The sequence below is a fragment of the Lissotriton vulgaris genome, chromosome 4_1, assembly GCF_964263255.1.
Source record: "Lissotriton vulgaris chromosome 4_1, aLisVul1.2, whole genome shotgun sequence".
NCBI classification, from domain to species: Eukaryota; Metazoa; Chordata; class Amphibia; order Caudata; family Salamandridae; genus Lissotriton; species Lissotriton vulgaris.
The window spans coordinates 637,460,216-637,484,747 of NC_141691.1; the positions used below are offsets into that span (position 1 = coordinate 637,460,216).

The following is a 24,532-nucleotide window of genomic DNA, read 5'->3' on the forward strand; positions in this document are numbered from 1 at the left end:
ATCACCCTTTCCTTCAGGTCCTTTTTCTTTTTCTCAGTCGCCCTATCGTTCTCATTCTTTTGATGCTCATAGTACTGGGCCATCTGAAGGATAGCCGCAGGTTTGGAGGCTGCCCAACTACTCTCGCTAGTCTGTAGTTTCTGTGAGACTTCCTGCGACAGACCTTTGACATAACTCTGGACAAACAGATAATGTCCAGTCGCAGTGGTCATGTCCTGGCCACTGTAATCGGAAAACACCGTCTCGAACCGGGAGAAGTATTCTGATACGTCTTCCTGGGGTTTCTGGCGGCAGGCCGTTACTATCGACCAGTCCACCTTCTTTTCTGGGATCAGGGTTTTCAATTTCTGGACGATCTTGTCCGGGAGTTATAAAATGGATTTTAAAGGTTTCTGTTCAGGCTTTTGTTGCCATCGAGTTGTGACCAGGTATGTCCGAACAGCTCAAGGTGGTCGACTTTCCGGATTTGCTTCCACACATCAGCCGGCAGACATAGCCCGAAAAACAAATCGATGTCCGCTAGGGTCATAATCGTCGAACCCAAGGCTGTGCCTAGTTCAGTATAAAAGGCAGTGGGGTTCTTTCGTAAATCTGGTAAGGATTTTCGGAAAGTCAGGATGTCTTGTCGATCACATGGTTGGTAGACCCAGTTATAAACTACCCTCCCTCTCGCATCTTGGTTGTTAATGTCATCATGCGTTCCCTGTTCTCGTGGGGGAACCCAGTAGGGAGCGGCCTCCTTTATAGGCATCATTGTGTCAGTTTTTTCGGTTCGGGGTTCTGTCGCTACAGGAGTTGTAGTCTTAGTTTCTAGCCTCTGTTAAGTGAGGTGGCGGAAAACTTCAAGCGTACGCGTGAAGAGGTCCGTCACATCACACTCGCCTTCGTCTCCAATGTCGACTTTCCTATACAGAGTCGTTAGGCTCTCAGGACCTTTATCTTGGTATCGGTCCTCATAGACATTGAGGGTGTGATAACAAAATCGCACAACAAAATGTCGTCTGTGGCTATCAGCATATGAATTGTACATATCCGTTACGTATTCCTTGCTCTCTTTTCGTTCCACCAGTGTCTTCACTATCTTATCGATCCCTGCTCGTTCATCTTTGCTCAACCGGTTCATTCTTGTGGAATCTTTCTTTCTAATCTCAGGGTCATCTATCGTTACTGCTTGTGCTGTGTTAAGTACAAGGGGCTCGGCCGGCGCGGAGGCCATGAGGACCGAGGTCCTGGCACTATTCTCACCTGTACTTGGGGGCTGCGGGTGCTGTACTAAGGGTTGGGAGGGGGCGTATGGAGGGGGCATGTAGATGATTGGGGGACCTAGTAATAAATCATCGTTCGCTCGTTGTTTTGAGGGTAACTCGGGGTAGAGCATAGAGGGTGTTCTAACGGGTCACTGGCCCAATGTTTCGGACTCTTGCTTCTGTTTAGCTTCCTCTCTCTCCTTTATCTCTTCCTCTAACTTTTTGGCAGCCAGGTGAGCTGCTTTTCGTAGCTCTTTCTCTAATCTAACTTCGTTTCTGTTTTTCCGTTGCGCTGCTTCTTTGCGCCACATGCCGAGACTATCAAGCATAGTGGGCGTTGTCTTATTGTTACGAAGGGCTGTTTCTAGCACGTCTATTTTATTGTCATCGAAGGATCCTATCAGTGGCCACTGACTTTCCTGATCCTTTCTTGTGTATTTATTCCATAGCTTACTATAAGCCACGGCGACTAATCCATATTTAGTGAACATGTCCTTATTAGGGGTGCCTTCCAGTGGAGCCGGATGGTTTATCTCTAATAAGCGGTCCGGGCTGAACCAACTACCAATCAGTGGGGAGAAGATAGGCATGACAGATTACAAAGGGGGACAAAGGTCCCCACTACCTATCCTTCACTACTTGCAAAGACTAGACAGAATATTTCTATTCTACGTTATTTGCAAACAGAGAATATCTCAAAAAGAACCAACTTCGAACAATCAATGTTAGGACAATCAATCAGTGGGGAGAAAAATAGGCACGGCAGATTACAAAGGGGGACAAAAGTCTGCGTTACCTACCCTTCACTATCTGCAAAGGAAGAGAGAATATTTCTATTCTTCCCCGTTTGCAGGCAGAGAATATCTCAAAAACAATCAATGAGCAATACTAGTATTTTCAAACAATCAAACAATCGTTTTGCAATTTGTTGTGCTACACGACCTTACCCGGACCGCATGGACAGTTTCTCGTCTTCCGCTTTCAGCGCCCGATCGTCCTCTATTCTCCGTAATTGCTGCAGCACTCCTGATGGTTCCCAGTCAGGACCGTAGATCACTCGAGAGAGGTCTGCTCAGAACCGGTGAAGTTCGGATGATCGGCTGCCAGACGAGGGTCTATCGGGCAGGTGCACTTCCCGATCGTTGCAGTCGTTCACTCTGTCGTCAGGACCTCTCCCACTAGATCCACGTGTCGCTGATGGGCCCCACACTTGGGACGCCAATTGTAAAAGGGGGCAGATTCAATCGATAACCTTTGAGTATTGCCCGGCGTTAGTCGCCTCTCATACCACTCGATAATTATCAAACAAAGAGGCAGGCGCTGGAGAATGGAAGGCAGGAAACAGAAGTTTATTCCTTTGGAACAGAACACATCAGATCAGACAACAGGGTATCGTCTCGAGGTGCTCTAACTGGTGCACAGACATAATATCGAGTCCAAAATATTGATTGGACATATTATCGAGTATTTAATATAGACTGGACAAAATATCGACAGGACAGAATATAGACTTCAAAAATATCGTTTTTAAGGTGAGTGAAGTAATATCGACTGTTAAAAATATAGATAGTTAAATTATCAAAGTATATAATATAGATAGTAAAAAATATTGATTTTTAATATATAATTTTTTATAGTGTATTTTTATGTTATAATATGTGTGAAAAGTGTGTGTTTATGTTATAAAGAATTATATTTAATGAATTTTGTTTTAATTATTACGTAATTTAATTCTGTAGCGGGTTGCGGGTTTATAGGGGAATAGGGTGGGAAGTAATTTAATTATAATTAATTAAATATGTAAATGTATTTATTGATAGTAAATAGTAATGAATTGTTAATTTATATTTGTTAATTTATTTAATTAAAATTGTTAATTAATTTAGATGAATTGAATAATTGGTAATTATGTAAATTTTACTAATTTAATTCTGTAGCGGGTTGTGGGTTTAGAGGGGAATAGGGTGGGAAGTAATTTAATTATAATTATTTAAATATGTAAATTTATTTATTGATAGTAAATAGTAATAGTTAATTAATTTATATTTGTTAATTTATTTAATTAAAATTGTTAATTAATTTAGATGAATTGACTAATTGGTAATTATGTAAATTTTACTAATTTAATGTCTGTAGCGGGTTGTGGGTTTGTAGGGGCATAGGATGGAAAGTAATTTATTAATAATTAATGAAATAATAAAACTAATTAAAATGTATTTATTTGGAAATAATTGTAAAATATTTTTAAATTATAAAATATTTAATTAATGTTGAATTAATTTGTATTAATAAGTGATTAATTGAAATAATTATTGTTAATTAGTTTTTTTAATTAATTATTATTAGATATTTGTAGATTTTTGAATAATATATGAATTATTTACTTTCCCTAATGTATTCTCGGGAGTGGGAATAGTAATTGTAACCCCTACGCTATCCAACACTTTCCCTACTGTTGCACCCACTGGAGTGGGAATAGTAATTTTAACCCCTACGCTATCCAACGCTTTCCCTACTGTTGCACTCTTTGGAGTGGGAATAGTAATTTTTACCCCTACGCTATCCAACGCTTTCCCTACTGTTGCACCCACTGGAGTGGGAATAGTAATTTTAACCACTACGCTACCCAACGCTTTCCCTACTGTTGCACCCACTGGAGTGGGAATAGTAATTTTAACCCCTATGCTATCCAACGCTTTCCCTACTATTGCACTCTTGGAGTGGGAATAGTAATTTTAACTGCTACGCTATCCAACACTTTCCCTACTGTTGCACCCACTGGAGTGGGAATAGTAATTTTAACCCCTAGGCTATCCAACGCTTTCCCTACTGTTGCACCCACTAGATTGGGAATAGTAATTTTAACCCCTACGCTATCCAACGCTTTCCCTACTGTTGCACTCTTTGGAGTGGGAATAGTAATTTTAACCCCTACGCTATCCAACGCTTTCCCTACTGTTGCACCCACTGGAGTGGGAATAGTAACTTTTACTCTTTTGCTATTGTACGTTAATAATATTGGCTATTATTTAATTATATTTTGTCACTATATATATATATATATATATATATATATATGTTTTAAGAAATATTAATGCATTTTTTTTATTTTTTTACTTTCATTAATTATTTAATTATTATAAGTTAATTTAAGTATTTTAAGTATATTTTAGTACTTAGTTTTTAATATTATTTTAATTTAATAGTGTTTTTAGTAAAGTCGATATTTTTTAAAACTATATTTTTGTAAACGATATTTTAAACTCAATATTTTTGTACTTACCTGTTTGTAGATAGAAACTCGATATTTTGTCTGTCGATATTTTCTCAGCATTATTCTTGCAGGTCGATATTTTGTCTCTCGATATTATTTCAGTGATCCGCTCTAACCGCATCTCTGAGGCCTGGCCTCTTATACAAAGGTTTATGGTCTTTATTGCAGTTTATTACATGTGGCACATTCTTGTAAATACTTTGAAGTACGGAAAGACATCCTCGGAATCTCCGCTTCAGACCCATTCCCACACATATCTACAGTAGAAGTCCCCACCCCAATCTCAGTAGGTGATGGCTGTCACGCAGCTGGACATTCCGCCGGTTCCCGGAATGTGTGAGGCTGATCGGATCTCATGGGGTCGGAGCTTTGATCAATCGGAGCTCCTTTGAAGAGGGGCAACTTCTTAAAGTAGGGGGCAATAAACTGCATCCGCAGGACCAGGTGATGGCCTGGGATCAGGTCGGACAATCGGGCACAGAGGAAGGGGTTCATCAAAGGATGTGTGATCATGAAAAGGATGGAGGGAGGTGTTAGCCGGGTACGGTATGTGGCTCCCGAGGCAGGGTCGCGCTGAAGGGGGTGGCTTATGGCCCAAGCATGTCAGAGCGGGGGCTGTCAGTGCGCGGGGGATGCTTGCGAGGTCAGAGAGAGACGCGCTGGTTATCGGCAGTGGGCAGAGAGTCCATGGTACTCAAAATGGCTGCTGCTTAGGCACACATATGAGCCTGGAAAAGGGACAAGATGGCGCTGATAATGTTTACGCCGCAACCTAGATTTTAACACCATAACCTGCTCCCAAACAGAGGATAGAAATAGACATAGTACTTTTTGAGACATGGGGCAAACTGGATGCAGTGAGGAAGGATTACGGCTTGTGGTGAAATCAATCCTGATATAACCATGCTGTTTTAGTGGCTCCATATTTGCTCACATAAATATTACATTACTCCTGCTCTAGTCACTCTCTTCCATATCGATAACATGTAGGATGGTGGAAATGGAAAATTAAAATTGATAATGAATGCCTCAGTTCCTAGTATTTATAGTCTGAGCTTATAGCCTTTTATTTTTAAGTGAATTTTTAGCTGGAAGTTACAATACTACATTATTGTATTTCCCTGAGGTTATTCTAATTTGTGTAACTATTTCTTCAGTTGTATAATAAGTATGCATGGGCGAATTTTGCGAATCTCGCGTTCGCGAATTTTGCGGATTTGCGAACTCGCAATCCGCAAAATCCGCGAATTCTCGCGAATTTGCGGATTTTTTTTTTTTTGTGTTTGCGCGGGTTTCTGCCAGTTCGCGAGGGTTTTGTACAATGTCGCAAATTGCGAACTTACCTGTCGGGTCGCAAGTTTCGCGAACTTGTTGTTTCTACGTGTCCAGCCTGTTTGGGACACTCTTCTTCATCACTGCCACTCTGTCACCACTGCCACTCTCTGACTACTCATGCCACCCTCTGGCCCACCCATGCCACCCTCTGTTTCATCACAGCACCCTCTGGTTGTCCAGTCAGTGTACATTATTGTGGCAACGCAAGCACACCTTCCCTGCCTCAAGTGACCTGAATTAATTTGGGGCTGATTAATGTGTCACAGAATATTTTTTTAGCTGGCACCTGCTTCCTTAGTGCTTCCTGATTAGTGATCTTTTGCACTTGCTAAGTGCTTTCATTGTTGCAAAATTAGTTACAACACCTGCCCTGCCCCAACTGACAATAATGAATTAGGGGCTGATTAATGGATTTGAACTTCCAGCCTGGCTCCTGCTTGTCTCCCTTAGCTGTAATTCAGGACCTTTGTGGCATATGTGTAACTATTCTGCGGTTTAGAGCAGGGTCACATAATAGTTGCAACTGGCAACTGAACTCTGGAGGGGCCCCTCAGGAAGCACTACAGGAAATGGCTACTAATGATGAGCCTGAACTTTTGAACCTGGTAAGTAGTTTCAGTTTTGCTAAGATCGTATTTCTGCAATTTTGCACTTATTCGCGGGGCGCGAAGTTGTACTGGGAAGCCGCGAACTCACGCGAACAGTGCGAGCAAAATCCGCTGCTCGCGGATTTGCGGATTTTGCGGGAGATTCGCAAATCTCGCGGATTGCGAATTTACCGAAAATCCGCAAAATCCGCGAGCGAAACGGATTTTCCGCCCATGCTTAATAATAAGTATGGGTTAAAAAAAATTACATTAATAATTTTTTTCAAAGTCTAAAAATACTCGTAAAACTGCAGGTTTATTTTCAAGAAAGGCTCCTTTTAACATGCTCACCTCCCATTTTTTGCAGAATGGTATTGCCAGTATTTAGATTCTGCAAACTGGGAAACTCCTGCTCAATGCCTAGGGTATATGCTCTGGCCCTTAAAACCTGTCTAAACTGTTTAACTCCTATTTGGCATATTTAACTTTCCTATAAGGCCATTGTATATAGTGCCTAAAGTACACACAGGACATGGTCTGCATCAGTACTATGTCGTCTACTAGTGTGAAAAGACAAGCGTGTAGCCTGTAGCCTGGCTGCTGCAGTTTTGAAACTGTACCCTGACTTGTTAAAAAATAAACCCTTTTAAAGGAGAAAAAAACATCCTGTTTAATAATAATAATTGCAGCTCTCAAGGCAAGGTGCATGGCATTTAAAAGTAGGACATGTAGAAATTTAAGGTTAATCTGCCCATAGTGACTAGCACCCAAAAGCAATTTTCACTACAGAAAGGCTGGCTGGCCCATAGAGAAATACTGGAAAGCAATATTGAATATGAATTCTGATTTTTCAGACTGAGGACGATCTAGAAAAATTATGAAATTACTTTTTAATTCTTATTAAAAACCTAGCTTAGTGGGGAAGTCACATTTTGATCAACGTTAAGGAAGGGGGGGACTTTTAGAAAGTTATATTTTCTCTGCTGGAGCTCTTAGAGGCTAGTTTGTATTAGCCTCCAACTGTCATCCAGCTGTTTAATAGCACTGCTTAGATGTGATGACTGCTTCTAAAGCAGAAACGATGGCCCGGGTGTGTGGAGTTCTTTTGGTTCCTGTATCAGGAAAGCCAGCTGGAATGTGCTCAGAAACTTTATTTTCTTTAAAGTTGCTTCGCCAGCCATAAGCAGATGTCAAAAGTCATATTTGTTTTTGAGAGTGAAGGCCATTGTAGGATTGTTTGCTGTTGGAACTGGTGCAAAAGTGGATACACTTACCCTTGGAAACCTTTACAATGTTGGTTAGGGAGGGGCCACGTGTCACCCCCACCCAGAACTGCATGCCAGGAATAAATGTGGCAACCCGAGACACCTTTTTCAAAACACTGCTGGAGCTGGTGAAGAAGAGAAGAGGACTGAACGTGCTGTTTATGACTATCGAGGAGCCTTGAAGGAGTAGATCTACTCCCTCTTGCATGCAGGAGAAAGAAGTGGACTCCAAGGGTCAGTTGGCTGGCCTAATGATTGGCTACAGGGATCCTAAAAGCTACCGGAGGTCTTTTCCTGCAATTCCATCTGTCCAGTCCCAACTGTACCTGATCTAGACAATGCTCCTTAACCGTGTCAGGGCGGCGGGCATAGAAGGCTTAGCCTTTTCTTGGCTGGAGTCCTTTCTTGCTGGGAGGACACAGGAAGTCCGCTTGACTGGCTTTGCGGCGGCCTCTCGCAAGGTAGAATGCGGGGTTCCACAGGGTTCATCACTTTCCCCTCTTTTGTTTAACCTTTACATTTTTCCCCTTATTTTTATGTTACAGCAACTGGAGGTCACCGTGTTTAATTATGCGGATGACCTCCAGTTAATCTTCGATCTGTCCCATTCATCTTCATCTGCCCTGAACGTCCAATCAACCATGACTCTCATTCAAGATTGGATGAACTGCAGCCACCTCAAACTGAATCCGGACAAGACCGAGCTGGTCCTGACCGGAGGTGGCTGCAGTCCTTGGTCCCCTTCCTTCTGGCCCCCTTCCCTTGGTGCCCCTCCACTTCCTGTGTCCAAAGTGAAAACCTTGGGAATCCTTCTTAATCCTCAGCTCACCGTTTGCCCACAGGTCAGTTCCGTGGTTTCTTCATGTTTCTTTTCCCTGAGAGTTATTAGGAAGGTCTCCCGTTTCTTTTCCCCCTCAGCACTGAAAATCATTATGCTGGCCATGGTACTGTCCCGTATAGACTATGGCAACATAGTCTATAATGGAGCCCCTGCATACATGATCCATCGACTTCAACTGGTGCAGAACCAAGCGGCTCGCCTGATCCATGGCCTACCCAGATTCCATCGGGTCACTCCACTACTCAAAACACTGCACTGGCTCCCTGTGAGAGAACGTGCCCTGTTCAAACTCGGCTGCCTTACGTATCAGGCCAGATCGGGCACCGCCCCCGAGTTCATCCGTTCTCTCATTACGCCATATTGTCCAGGCAGAGAACTCCGCTCGGCCCATTTGGCCCTCCTCACCATCCCCCGCTTTAAAAAGCAGAGGGCGGGCGGAGCGAGATTCGCTGTCCTGGCTCCAACATTCTGGAACTCCCTCCCGGTTACTCTACGCACCTCACCTTCTTACCTTTTGTTCCGAAAAAACATTAAAACCTTTTTGTTCACACAAGCCTACCCTTAATCTCCTGTTGCTGCCACTTACTGATCACCACTAGCGCCATGAAACCGCTGGGTATGCGAGCGCTGTACAAATGTTTTTAAATTCAAATTCAAATTCATGCTGGGTGGCCTTTGCTGGAGTGTCTGTTTACCCCCCACCCCCTCCCTAGTGATGTTCCTGAAGTCCTTTCCTGAGACCATTGTTCGTGCCTAAGTAGACATCCTCTAATGTTTCTGGAAACCGGGGATTTAGAAATGTTTTGGACTTCAAAACCTCTGGAGGACGAGAATATATCTGCCAAGTCGATCCGCCCATGGTGTTTTGTCACTGGGCTAATGAAACCGGTTTCCCCTTCTTGGAGCTTCTCCCAGCAGCGAATCCATTTCAGTGGGACTTTATCAAGAAGGTATCTGAATCCCTTGTAAAACACAACTTGCAGTCTTATCCCACTGAAGGGTTTTGAGTTCTGAGGAAGAGACTAAGTCCGAAAGTAATTCTTGACTCGGCAAAGGTGCCAAAAGTTGTGCGGCCTGTGAGGTTTTCTCAGGTGAGAAGTTTGAATGTCATCCTCTGGGAGCTTTTACTGTTAAAACCAATGGCTGAAGGTGCTGAGCGCGCCGTGGATTCAGATTGCTGCCTTGCTTCATTGAAGGCTTTTGACTTTCCGAAAAAGTCAAGGCCCCAAGGTAAAACCTCCAACCGGGTCGAACCTGGTTGGTGTATTTGACTCGAGCTCCATCGCAGTCATCCTGAAATCATGCCTAGATCTCGATCTACTGCGACCATTGATTACCTGTGTTGGTTTTCACTTTTTTATGCTATTTTTCTTAAATCTTTCGAAAATCATATCTCCGGTGCACATTGTAGATATTTGTCATTTTGCTACTTAAATTATCCTCTATTTTTTTTAAATTGAAATGGGATTTTTATAGGGTTGTGCACTTTTTAACTGGTTTGGCACTTCTAAATGCTTTACACAGTTTCTTAAGTTAAGCCATTCTATGTAATAGCTACCTGGGGTTGAGCTATGGTTTCCGTTTCTGAAAATCACCATCCACCTCAACAACTCACTTTCATATGCTTATGAATGTTGTTATACTGACAAACTTGCCTGACAAATGTGATTAAAAAAATCCTAGTGTGGCTCAGAAAACCTACGGACTGCTCTCAGCAGGGGCTCGCTTTTATTTTGAGCAATGATGGCTGAAATGTGCTCCTTAGTAATATTAGAAACTATGCTCGTTAAGTGCCACTTTTGTTTGGTGTATTCCATGCTTACCTCCTTGGTACAAGAACTATTCGGATTGCTTCGAATTCAGTTATCTCACACATGATTTGGTAAAACCTTTGGCTAGTAGTTTGACATTGCCTGTGTTGCTGCTAAATTTCATCTGGCCCCCTTTTTAAAGCAATCTTTGCATGAGCATGTAGATACTAAATATTGCATTTGCTTTTCACACATTGATGCTTTTAATGTGTTCATGATTAATGTATTTTTTTTAAACACATGCTATGAAATGTTGAGCTAGCTTCGTGGTACTGTTACTTAAAGTGATTCAATCCTTTGTGGTATTAATTCTATATTTCAAACCGTGTACTTGGCATTACACACTTCAACATATTCAACGCTCTCCTTTGTCTTCATAGCGCTATAAGCATGAAAGCCTCTGAACCTGGAAGCTGCCACGTTTCCGTCTCCGTCTTCAGCTCGCTCTCCAGCAGCCCGGAGGTCCACCATGCCCCGTCCCCGGTTACAGTGCGGGCTCCGCTCGCTGGGGTGAAAGTCAGCCTTCCCTTTGGGCTTGATTATGCCCCGCTTCGGAGCCAGGCCGATGGCACGTGGGCTACCCAAACGCTGGCCTTCAGCGCGCAAGCTGCGGATGAAGCTGATTTCTCCTTTGATTTTGGGGATGGCTCCCCTTTAGTTAATGTCAGTGGAGAAGTGACACTGAACGGGATTGGGGCCTCCACCTATCACCAGTACAAACAAGGTACAGTGTCATTCTTCTGTGCTTACGTCGATCTGCTGATGTTTTAATTTTTTTAAAAAGAAGCCAGTTCAACACTTTAGCATCATTTTGCTAATGTGTTCATACAGCATTTTTGCATTTTGTTTTCCATGTGTAGTACATCAATGTCAGAACTATTGGAGTTATTGCCACTAGTGGACTGGGATGCAGTGGTCAGGCCGGGTTCTAGCGGGTGGGGCAGGCCACCCAAAGAGGAGCCTTGGCCCTCGCAGTGAGGGCTTGGAGGCAGTCGCGCGACACCTTTGCTTCAACCCTCTTCCGTCTTGTGTGTGTTAGCCCGGGCACAGACAGCTCCTGGGCACACACATAGAGACAGTTTGGGAGGGAGAAAGGGAGTCAAGCACTACCGACTACCATTTTGTGTGTGTAAAAGGCCGCTTTATTGAAACAGGTGCACATCACATTATTACCAAACTGGCAAACCGCCTTACAAAACTAAAACCTCTCTAAACATCGAGTTACCTGACCCCCCTTTTGTTTTTCTCCCCCCACCCCTACGACCCCACATGATACAATCCCCCCCACCCGCAACATAACAATATATAACAGCATTCTATCCTATGAATATCCAATTTTCTCCCTTACCTCTTAAATCCAAAACCTCACAATACCTACATTCCTATCTGTCCTTTTGCAACTGTAACCAAACTACCCTCTAATGTAACCCCCAAACTGGTTACCCTTTCCACGCTCCCGTTCCCCAAGTCCCCAAACTTAACGACAAAATACCGAACTCCAGCCAAACTTGGCCAACATCCAAAACAAACTCCGCCACCCAGGGAAAGGTGGAGTGTAGGTGAATACACCGCCTCCCCCTTTCCCTGCCCCCCAACCCGTTCCGCGCAGCTAAGAAACCAACAAGGCAAACCAGGTTCCTACTCGTGGCGCACGCCCAACAGACGGGCCAACACTTCCCGAAGCTCCAACAGGTACAAATCCATCCCTATCCATGAGAGCTGTACCCCGTCACCCCTGAACATTTCCGGTGCATCATAGTGAATGTCCCTGTGCCAAATCCTTGCAAAACCTAAGTGCCGACAGAAATGCACCATTTATCTTCTTCCGCGCCTTGTCTACCGCCTGTGGCCGACTTGCCCCTAGCCACACCCTTTGCGGCACTAGCTCTGTCCTCACCACCGAACAACCTGCCCAGCTTCTCCGCAATTCCGACAAGTCCCGCCGCATCGTCCTCATCAAAACCAGGCCAGTCTCCCGCACCATATCATTCTCCCCCAAGTGGAGAACCAGCACATCCGGGCACCGCCCTCCTTCCAGCGCATGCCCCCCTCCCCAGCCACACCACCTGAAACAGAGCAGGATTAAAGCCCAGATTTTCCCCGAAATAACTATCCTGGGTCTGCAACTTCGCTCTCTTCACAAATAAATGGCCCACAATCCAAATCAACATGCCCTGTGCCGTAGGACCCGCCACTGAACCTGAAACGAAAAACAAATGTATGTACATGTGTCCCCCCAACATCCTTCGCGTGCCTTAAGCCAACTCTGCGCTACGCACATAATGCCGGTAGCAGGCCGAGGACCACCTCCCCAGGCGCATAATGGCTCCTCGCCCGCAACCCCGCCAATGCGCTTCCGATGCCGCCCCAATTCGGAACAAGTGCGTGCCAAACTGTTTGCCATTGACCCCCAACCTATCCAACGACTTACGCAGCACCCCCAGCAGCTAAGACCCCCTTGCCCGTGTTCCATCTGCATGCCGAAACACCATTCCATCCAGCCGCCGTACGCCGTTCCAAGTCCAACCCCAGCGCACCGGGCACGCCACTCCCCCCCTGCCCGCAACGCCACCCTGGCCCCCACACAACGCTGGTCCATTTTAGACTGCCGTAGCCAAATGCTCACTTCTCGTTGCCCCAGTCGCACGTCTGACCACTCTATACCCTGGCCCATTCTCCCACCCACCATTTCAGACACCCAAAAGGCCCCCGCAAACATCCACGCCATCAACGTAGCAAACAAGTACGCTTCCCGCTTGTCCACACACACCAAATGCAACACCTCCACAACTTTTCCTATAAGCTCTTCTGACAATGGCCGCTGCAACACCCCTACCCGCCCACATTCCCGGGCCCAGCCCTCCAACATTCGTGACCTGAGCTCCCCGCGGAAGGTGTGTACCCAAAACACAGCTTTTCCATGAATGCGATCCCTGCTAACTTGCCCACTATGGTCACCCTCTTGAGACCCCTGTCTATCGGGGAGAGCATAAACCGCACCACATCGTCCCGTCTGTCGTCTCCCGGTGGCCTCCAACGCGCCCCGGATGCCACAAACTCCCCCCATGCAGCCACATACATTGTCCTTGTCGAGTCCGCCAAAGATCCTAGAACCAGTTGTAACATCCGGTGTTGCCCACACGCCGCAGCTGCGTCGGCATGGGCGTCTGGGCCCGTTCCGCGTCCTCGGCTGACCCACGGAATCACCCCCACTGCGAACGAGACAAGGCATCCGCAATGTCATTGTCGATTCCCGGGACGTGCACCGCGCGAAAAGCAATGTCATGCCGCAAGCAGCAAAGCACAAACACACGCAACAGCTTCAACACCTGCTGATCCCTGGCTGACTGCCGGTTTACCACCTGTACCACAGCCATATTGTCCACACGGAAAGTCACCTTACGGTGTGCCAAAACCTCCCCCCACAGCCATACTGCCACCACCAAAGGAAAAGCTCCAGAAAGGCAATGCTCCGGGCGCCACTCTGAGGGCCAACTCTCAGCACACCATTTCCCGTTCCAGTACAAACCAAAACCGTCGCTGCCCACCGCATCTGAGAAAATCTGCACATCCCACACCATGTCCACATCCCGCTGTAAGGGCACACAGTTGAACTGGGTCAGGAAAAACCGCCACATCCTCAAATCTTCCCTCACACCCGCCGACAAACACATGCGGTGGTGCGGAGGCCTGTTGCCCGTCGGCACCCTACCCAAGCGCCTACATAATGTCCTCCCCACGCGTATCACTCTGCACGCAAAATGGAGGTGTCCAGACAGCACCTGATTGTCCAGCACTGCCACCTTGTGCTTTGCCACCATCACTTCCAGCAATCCCAACATCTGCCGCTTTTTATCTGCCAGCAGCCTAGCCTCCATCCGCACTGAGTCAAGCTCAATGCCCAAAAATGACAGCGCCATGCCTAGCCCCACTGTATTTTCCGGTGCTAAAGGCACCCCTAGGTCCTCCATGATCTCCTGAAACCTGTCCAGCGCCACCTGGCAGTCCGCGGAGTCTGGGGCTCCGACCAAGAAAAAGTCATCCAGGTAGTGCGTAACTCCCTGGTGACCCGTGCGTTCCGTAAAAAACCATTGGAGGAACGTGCTAAAACATTCAAAAAGTGCCAAGACATCGAGCCAGCCCATCGGCAGAGATTTGTCCACATACCAGCGGCCGCGAAACTGGATCCCCAGTAGGCACCAGTCGTCTGGGTGAACCGGCAACAGCCGGAAAGCAGATTTGATGTCGCATTTAGCCATTTTTGCACCGGGGCCTGCTTCCATCACCAAAACCATGGAAGCCTCCACGAGGAGTACGACACCGTGGCCTCATTTTCATCAATGAAGTCGTTCACCGACCCCCATTCCGGCCATGACAAATGTTGGATGAGGCGGAACTGTCCCGCCTACTTCTTGGGCAGGACTTAGGGGGGACACTATCAAGTGTTCCAATGGCCAATCCGTGAAAGGACCCGCCATGTGGCCCTCCTTGACCTCCTTGTCCAATTTACTCTGCACCACCTCTGGGGCTCCCTCGCCGACCGCAGATTGTCCGCCCAACGCCTCCGCCGCGGCCCCGTGTAACCTAACTGAAACCCCACTCGAAACCCAGCTCGCAAGCACTCGGCTGCCCCCACTTTCGGGTATGTACGGAGGGCCACTGTCAACTGCTCCAACTTAACTGTAGTACGAGCCCTGGGTCCCAGAGCCCCGACCCCCTTGCCCACTGCCCGCCTGTTGGGCGGCTCCAGGACGCGTGCTTCCACCCGCCGCCTGCGACCCCCCTGCTGTCGCGTGGAGCCCCAACAAAGTACCACGGGGTGTCCGTACCTACCGCAACCCGAGCATTCGTGCTTTACGGCAATGCTCCCTGGCACAGACTCCTGTTAAAATCCCAACAGGCGCCCGCCGCTCCGGGCTGGCTCTTGGCACCTGCCCCCACCCTCCCTCGGATGGGGCGCCCCTGAAAGGGCTGATACACTGTCGGCGAACCACTGGCGGTAAAAATAGCCTTGCCCGACCCCGCCAGCCCATAGTGTGCTGCCAGAGGTCACAATCCAGCTCCCCCCACTTGGCCTCCGGGTCCCACGCCATCCGGGCACGAACCTCCTCATCATACTGTGCCCACGCGTAACCACCCCCCATGATCTGCGCCTTCCGTACAACGTCCATGTATTTGAACATGGACACCGAGCTCTCAGGGAATTTCTCGCAATAGACACTCTCGAAAATAAAAAACGCCGCCGTCCAATTCTCAATCGTCAAGGGTACCCTCGGCCGCTTCTGCAGCTCATATTCTTCCTCCTTCGACCCCTCCTTGTACCTGACCTCGCGGTGCAGCAATTTCAATAGTTCCACATATTCCCCTTTCCATTTGGTGGACGCCATTAAATGCGCCCCCAACGGCTTCGTGACCCCCATGTAGGGGAGCCGCTTTATTTTCAGCTCCTTGCTCTCTACCTTCGCCGCCCCATCATCTGCCACCGCCGCCCCGTCGTGCTCCCCAGGGTCCAGGGCGTCACCCCGGCCGTCAGTGCTGACCCCTCCTGTGCACCATTTCCCTCAGGCGCCAACAAAACCTCCTCTGAGCCCACACTCTTATCCGCCACATACTTGCACTTGCACAACCGATCCCCGACCCCCACACCCCCTTCGCCCACCCCCACTGACACCATGCGCATAGCAGCATTGCATTTACCTGGCACCAACGCCTCCCCACGGCACTCCATGCCTCTCAGCTCTGGCGCTGACCTATCCCTGGCTTGTGTCCGGGCCGCCGCAGCACCCAGGCCCTGTGACACCTGCAAGAAAGAACTCACACTGTTACCAGACCCCCATCCGCCCTCGCCATCCTGTAACTCCCCTTCCTCCAAACTATCCTCGTTGCCTTCCTGTATTTCCACCCTGCCCCACCTATATACCTGGCGAGCCAGCGGAGGCACCGACTGTTCCCTAACAGAGGCCCGCTGCCCCTCTCTACCACCATTCCTCACAAAAAAGTCCTCTTCAGTGCTGCTCCCTGTCCGCCGCTGCTCCCCAAGCCGTGGGGGCCCTGTGGGGGGATGGGCCAGCGAGCCCGCCAGGGGCCTTCGTGTGCCAGCCATGTCGCGTTCCCTCTCTGACTCCGAGCCTGCCGCATGGGGCACGGCCCTCCCTTCACCTTGGCGTGGTTCCGCCGCACCAAGCCTGGCCAAGTCTGCAGCCCCTCATCGATCATCCCCCTGCAATAAAAACAGTACTGCTGATGTGCTGGGTCCCTGCCACTGCGCGGCCCCCCCGACCCCCTTCCACCTGTCCTGCGTCCCCCTTACCTCCCCCACATCCTCTTCCTCGCTCCACGCCAGTTCCCCAACTCCAGACCCCCCTGCCTCTGGGGAACTCCCCACCACCTCCCCTTCACTCTGACCCCCCGCCCGCTCGCCCCTTGATGCCGCCGCCTCCCCCGTCTCTGCCCTGCCCCCTGTCGAAAACTGTGCCTCTCTCACCCCCTCCCCTCAGGAATCAAAAACATCTAAGCCCTCCCAATCCTGGTCGCCGTCCCCCGATTCTATCAATAACGGGGAGACCCACCCCTTCCTACCCAGTTCCTCCCTCCACCCCCAAGGCCCACCCAAATATCCCCCCGCTGCCCCGCTACAGCCCCCCGACTCCCATGCCCCACTCCCCCTTGCACACCCCCTCTGTCCCCCTGCCTGACCTATTTCCTGCCCTTCCCCTCCCTCCAAACTGACCCCCTATCTAGCCGGCGAAGGGCTCCCCTCCTCACCCTCTGCTGTAGTCCCCCTACCTGCCCCATTCTAAGGACCCTGAACTCTTCTGTGTCCTCTTGCCCCCCCGCCCAGCACCCGTTATCTCGCTCTTCCCACTCTCCCCCCTCTACCCCGCCCTCCCACTGCCTTCTTCCCCGCCTGCTGCCTACAGGCCGAGTCCCTGCCCTTCTGTGGGATCTCCCCGCCGTCAGCAGAAGTGCTGGGGAGATCCCTTGCGTCATCGCGCTGCCCCGGCTCCTTCCCCGGGGCCTGCTCCACCCTCTGCACATTCCTGCGCTCCACTCCTTTCTTAGGAGCTCGGCGCTCCCGCAGCGAGGCGCCTTTAACAGCGCGCCTCGGCCTTGACGACTGCCCCGCCCCCTGCCAAACCTTGGGCCGCGCTCCTGGTATCGGCGTGGCCCCCAGCACCCACCTGCAATTTTGCGGCTTTCCGTGGCAGCGAGCAGGCAAGGATCGCCGCCGCCACACCCGCCGCGGCGGGCGCATCGCCGCTACTGGGCCCACCAGGAGGTCCATCCGCCCGTCTCGCTCAGCAGGCGGATGGCCTCCAAGACTCTAAAATCCCCCTAGGTATCCATCCTCGACTCCGCTGTAAATACTGCCTCCAACACGCTACCGAAACGCTGCAGAAACCACTCCTCGCTAGACCAACCGACAAAAACCTATTCTCCGCTCCCAGCCAGCAGGTTTCAATACCTAGAATGGTGGCCTGGAAAACGCGGGCAGCCCCCTTTATACTTGGGCTATAGAACTTGACATTGGGCTGCCTTTGGGCTATTCCCATACAGCCCAAAACGGCAAAATGCCTCTCCCATGTCTCGCCTCCCTCCCCCTCCCAAAACTGGCCGGGGGCAGACCTCGCGGCTCTGCTGCCCGCCAAATCCCCCTTTAGAGATGATCGCAGCCGCCCCCGAGTACTTTCCAGGTCTTTACAAGACCATGTACATGTTAACGAGGCTTTGTTTATTTTTTCACCCCTTAATCTCTGCATGGCGAAAGGCGACAAATCCTTTCTTTGACAATGGTAACCTTTGCCTACTGTCCTGCTGCATTGATATTTCTTTTTCTATGCAGCGCAGGTGAAAAGAAATTTGTTTACTCCTAGTCACCTTTCCTGACCCCTGCAGTGGCTTATCACATAACTCTGTGACACACAGTTTGACTAATGTAGTAGGTAAAAGAATGTGTTACTACTTTTTGTTTCTTTTTAACATCTGCACAGGCCCAGCAGGACACATACTTCGTGTGTGTTTCATTTAAACAGTTTTTATCGTGATCATGGCCGAAGCAGGACAACAATAATAATACAAAATGCCCAGATAACGGTGGTGATTAATGATCCTGCTGGAGAGCAATCATGTTTCTGTTAGTAGTTTTTAAATGCTTATGAACATGTATTTTATGTGGATAGCTCCAGCGCTTTAAGTGGGATGAAAAAACTGGGGGGGGGGGGGGTCTCGAAGGGGCGTGGCCAATGTAATTGAGGACGTGGCTTAAAAACAGTACGTTAAAAATTCTGTGTTCAGCAGTGTGCGGCCCGACTTGTATTTTTCGGTTTCTGTCATTGCATCCAGGTATATTATACAACAAGTAACATCATTCCTACAAGTCAGGACTATTGGCTTTGTCAATGGTTGTGAGTTGCATAAGATAAATAGCAGCAACTATGGCTTGTATATAATATTGTAAAAGCTTCCACTTAAAGCACTGGTGACATCACAACAATGTTGCTGCTCCTGAGTTTCAAAAAGAGAAGGGAAATCCAGAGAGAAAAGGACTCTCTTTAAAGGATTTCCCTTCCCCCTACAACACTCACCTGGCATGACGTCATGCCATAATTTTCCACTTGTGAATAATGTGAGCAGGGTACATCGATGTGCCTGCTGTCTCGAAACCGGTCTCTATTGGGCTCTGTTTTGTGCCCTGGCAATTTTTTCTGGACTGCAGTGACAGCAGACTGCTGTCACTGCAGTTGGGAAAAAAACGGACTACCTGTGACCAGCGCACAAAACAGAGCCCGATAGAGAGCCGTTTCGAGACCCCCTTAGAAAAACTGTCGGTGCTCAGACCCAGTGAGACCCGGCCCATTTAAAGCCCTTGATAGTTCAGTGGGTTGCTGCCTTTGTCACAGAGATCCTTGTGTTACTTGCAATTCAGAAGTTACAATCCTAACATAGGACACTAACAAATGAACTGTCATCAAAGGGCTGCATACAAACATGAATGGCATAGTTGGAACTTAGCTTTTTTTGTTTTGTGATATAGTTGGAACTTCCACAGTCTTTCATTATTCTAATGTTGCTAAACTGAGTATGTTTGGGCAGATATACATTTTTATCAGTAAATCTGACCCCCATGGAATATTGTTTAAATCCTAAGGTTGTGTTTCCCCAGACCAAACCCTCTTAAAATATCCTGCCCACCAGTATGGATGACATGTGATTCATACACCTTGTAATCCTCATTGGCTTATATGTTAGTTAAAAAGTTCTTGATAAAGCGCACTGTGACCAAGCGGCTTCCTGGAGCTAGAGTAGAGGACTGAGGAGCATATAAGTCTGCCGAGAGGGAATCAGCAGGAGTACGCTTGGGAGAACACGAAGGTCTTAAGGGCCTTGCGGAATTGTAAGTAATCTGAAGTAGATCTAATGGACAATGGAAGGCTGTTCCAAAATCGAGGGGCCAATACAGAGAATCTAGTCCCTCCGGTCTTGGATCAGCGAAGCGAGGGACATTGAGAAGGGCCTGATTGGAGGAACGGAGGGCACGACTGGGAGTGTAGGGATTGATGAGGGAATTAATGAAGGCCGGGGCAGTGCGAGCACAGGCCATGAAAGCCAGACATCCCATCTTGAAAAGGGATCTCTGGCAGATTGGGAGCCAGTGAAGGGATTTCAAAACAGGAGTGATGTGGTGGAACTTGGGAAGGTGGTAGATAAGGCGGGCGGCCTGATTCTGAATAGACTGAAGACGGCGTTGTTCGTAGGCCGGAATGCCCACGTAGAGGCTATTCCCGTAATCAAGACGGGAGAGAATCATTGCCAAAATAATAAGTTTAAGAGCATCGGGGGGAAAGAAACTGTACACTTTCCAAATAATCCGGAGGGAAAGAAAAAAGGAGGAGACAACTGAACTAATCTGGGCATGCATGGAGAGGTCCCGACTGACTTTAATGCCCAGGGTCTTTGCTGAGGACGCCGGTACTGGTGAGGGGCCGAAGGTGGGGGGCCAAAAGGCGGCAGACCAAGGGGAGGTGGTAGGGCCAGTCAGGACCAACTCTTTCTTGTCCAGATTAAGTTTAAGTTGGTTGGTGTTCATCTACTCAGAGATGAAAACTAGGGTAGAGTGGAATTTAGGCAGGGAGTCCAAGGGAGAGGAAAGATCAAATACTAACTGGAGATCGTCCGCATAATTATACACGGAGACCCCATGTCAAGAAGAGAAAGAATAAGGGGATGAATGTAAAGATTTAAAAGAAGAGGGGTCAGGGAGGAACCTTGGGGACCCCGCATGGAACCAAGCGGGTGGGGGCAGAAAAACCAGAAAGATAGACTGCCTGAGTCCGTTCTTAAAGAAAAGAGGCGAGCCAAGAGAGGGCAGTGCCCCGAACGCCCGCTGCGCTGACACGGCCGAGAAGGATGGAATGATCGACCGTGTCAAACGCACCGGACAAGTCAAGGAGCACCAAGGCTTGGGGTAAGTTGGAATTAGCCTTGCTCTTTAGCTCGTCTAGAATGGACAGGACCACTGACTCAGTAGAGTGGGCCGGGCGGAATCCCGCTTGGTGGGAGGTCAGAAGATGGTTGTCCTCAATGAAAGTAGAGAGACAAGTTGTGATGTAACTCTCCAAGATCTTCCCTAGGTATGGAAGAAGGGAAATGGGTCTAAAATTAGACGGGAGGGAGGGGTCTAACCCAAGCTTTTATAAAATAGGGAAAACTATGGCCGATTTGAAAAATTTCGGGACTAGGCCTGAGGAAATAGAGGCATTAAGAAGGGAAAGGGGAGGGTCAGGGCAGTGAATGAAGAGCTCTCTCAGAATGCGAGCTGGAACGCAGTCTGCCGGGGAGCCTGACTTCACTTTCTGGAGTAGAGCAAGAAAGGAGTCCAAGGAGATGGGGGGAACTGGTCAAGAAAGGAAGAGGGCGGAGGAAGGGCAGGGGAAGGAGGTGGCGAAGAAACTGAAGGTATGTTGGATTTGATCTTCGCAATCTTCTCCATAAAGAAGTCATTCAGGGACAAACAGAGAGCTTGGGAGGGGATGAGATTAGGGTTGGCCATATCAGAAGCAACTAAGTTGCGAACTATGGAGAAAATCTCTTTGGGCTTATTGGCTGATGATGTGATTTTCTCCGAAAAGTAGATGGTTTTAGCTGAGAGGATAGCCCTCTTATGGTTAGCTAAGAGAGACTTGTATTTAGCTCGCAAGAGAGGACAGTAGCTGCGCCTCCAATGGCGTTCAGAGCGCCTAAGGTCCAATTTAAGAATTTTCAACTCGTCCGTAAACCACTTTTGGGCATCATCGGGGCGACAGGCCTTGACTTTCCTGAGAGGGGCAACCAGGTCACAAGAAGAGGACAGCCAATGATTCACGGCGTCTACTTGAAGATCAAGGGGGAGGTTAGAAAGATCAGGAGGAGAGGAAGTGAGGGAAACACAGAGAGAATTAAAATCCACCCGGTTCCAATTGCGAGCAGAGATATTCCTGGGTAAGAGGAGTTTCTCTGGTGCACCAAGCTCAATGGAAAAGGAGATCAGAAAATCGTCGGACCAGGTGCATGGGAGAATGGTAGGGGAAAGGATAGTGCGGCTGGCTAACCATATTTGATCTAAAATATGACCATGAACGTGGGTGGAGGAGTGAACGTGGGGGAGGAAGTTAAGGCACTGAAGAGTGGCCGAGAAATCCTTAGAGAACTAGTCTTCCCTGGGGTCGCCCGGCCAATATTTAAAGTCTCCCAAGAGGAGCACAGACAAATTATTGACCACAAGCGTAGCCAGGAGTTCCTGCAAGGCAGGCAGAAAGGCGGGCATGTTCTGAGGGGGACGATACATAAGGACTATTGTAAGGGGAGCCAAAAAATTAACTGAGCGGGCAACTAAAAAATCATCACCAAGCATGGGAGGGTGGGGAAGAGGCTGAAACTGAAAACTGGAGCGAGTGATCATCGCCACACCCCCACCGGCTTTACCATCAGGGGGGTCCGCCATGAGGGCATAGTAAGAGTCTGGGAGGGTGGACAAAAGATCGGGGAGGGAATCGGCCGAGAACCAAGTCTCTGTAAGAAACAAAAAATCAGGGGCTTCAGTGTCCAGTAAATTGAAGAGCTCAAGCTGGTGCCTGCCTGCCAATCGAGTGTTTAGAAGGCAGGCAGTAGCCATAGTGGGTGGAGAAAGGGGAGGAGGGGCAGGGGGGGAAGGAACGTATACCAGGGGAGGGAGCGAAGTGAAGCCAGACAAAGGGGGCGAAGGGGCAGAGATGCCCAGACCGGCAATACGCTGAAGCAGGGAAGGGGCGATGGATTAAAAGAAAGCAATTGAGCTGAGGTATAGACAGGAACAGGGTGCGTGGCCCCTGGTCCCAGCCGGTCGGGAAATGCACATTGTTTATCAGAAAGGGAGGCGGGGCGTGGCCTGATGGCAGTGGGCGTGGCCTGTGGGCTCAGGGTTTATGGCGGCAAGGATGTAACCCGCGGCAGCGATAAGATCCGCTGCGCGGGGATGCCCAGTGCGTGGTGACATAAGAGTAAATGCCCAGGGAGAAGGAAGTAAACGGGTAAAAGCACAGTATCACAATCAATTTTAAAAATAATTACAATCGTTCTCCCTGCTTCCGCTTCAGGAAATAGGTTATCCTCTGACTCGTGCTTGTAGTCAGCGCGCTTTAAATACCTTCGGCGGGGGCGTGGCCTGACGGCAGTGGCCGTGGCCTGTGGGCTCAGGGGTAATGGCGGCAAGGATGTAACCCGCGGCAGCGATAAGATCCGCTGCGCGGGGATACCCAGTGCCTGGTGACAGAAGAGTAAGTGCCCAGGGAGAAGGAAGTAAATGGGTAAAAGCACAGTATCACAGTATTATATGACATTCCCTATATACTGATTTACATACTTGTATGATTCATTGTCTCTGCATGATGTATACATTGTGTAAAGTACTGACACACACTACACTGATATGAGTAGCGCTATACAACAAATGAAATGCATACGAGAGAGGGGCTACGTAAAGATAAGGGGCACTGTTGGAGGGTGGCAGTGAGGGAATCCGAGGAGGAGGTAGTAGGAGGGGCTACCGAAAGATGAGGGGCACTGGTGGAGGGTGGTAGTGAGGGGATCCGAGGAAGAGGGGGCATGGGGTGGAGGTGGGAGTTAAGGAGATATGAGGGGCACTGGTGAAGGGTGGTATTGAGGGAGTCCGATGAGGAGTTCAATAGAGGAAAGTGTTACGGCAGTAGTGATGAGGGGCACTGTTGGAGGGTCGTAGTGAGGGAGTCTGAAGAGGAGGTCATGAGGGGGAGGGGCTACAGAGAGATGAGGGACACTGGTGGAGGGTGGCAGTGAGGGAATCCGAGGAGGAGGTTAATAGGGGGAGGGGCTAAGGGAGATGAGGGGCACTTATGGCATGTGGCTGTGAGGGAATCAGAGGAGGAGGTAAATAGTGGGGGCCATTGGGAGATGAGGGGCACTGTTGGAAGGTGGGAGTAAAGGTATTTACGGAGAAAGAGGTTATTGGTGCAGCACCAAAAAAGACTTTGGCATCAGCACTGAAGCCGGCCTTTCTGTTTTTGTTTATTTAATTAGCTTTCGGGTCATACGGGCTACTGTGGAACATACTTTAAAGTGCGTGCTAATTATATTTACTACTATATTTAATGTTTTAAGTTTGAAGGTGATTTTTCTAATGTTTTTGGCCGGGAAAAATGAAAGTGGAGCCCGATGGTGCCTCATATGGGACTGGGGCCCAAGGTTATCTGTGAGATAAGGTGCACTGGAGAGGAACAGTGGATAATCAAGCCTGTAAGGGAGTGCGTTGCAGAGTCCATGGTCAGGTGGAGGTAGTAATGAAGAGGGATTCTCCCTGAAGGCTCGCACAGAGGCAGCCTGTGAAGTGTCACTTGCCTGATACTCCCACCCCAGAAACCTCCTCTTCCCATCAAAGGGACATTACATGGGAAAAACACTTTTTGAGAGTGATCACATTTAGAAAGAGATTTGGGAAAGAGTGTGTTTTACTGGGCCTTGTAAGACTAAGAAGAGATAAAGCAGGGCCCTGAAACAGGCCTGCCTAGACATATATGTGACAAATCGAGCCCGCAGTGGCCACCCGAATGCACCCCTGGCCCACCCAAATGAAAATTCCTGGAACCGGGCCTGGCAGTGGTACCCGTGCCCTCATTTTGACAT

The 24,532-nt window shown here is 48.7% G+C and overlaps 1 protein-coding gene across 1 annotated transcript in view; it reads left to right on the forward strand.

Moving 5' to 3' along the window:
* The window catches only part of PKD1L1 (polycystin 1 like 1, transient receptor potential channel interacting), a 1,739,639-nt gene that overhangs the window by 585,361 nt on the left and 1,129,746 nt on the right, over positions 1-24,532 (forward strand). The window contains exon 15 of the mRNA XM_086964902.1: positions 10,741-11,084. Within this exon, the coding sequence (XP_086821028.1) occupies positions 10,741-11,084 (344 nt within the window). The remainder of the gene's footprint in view (positions 1-10,740; positions 11,085-24,532) is intronic.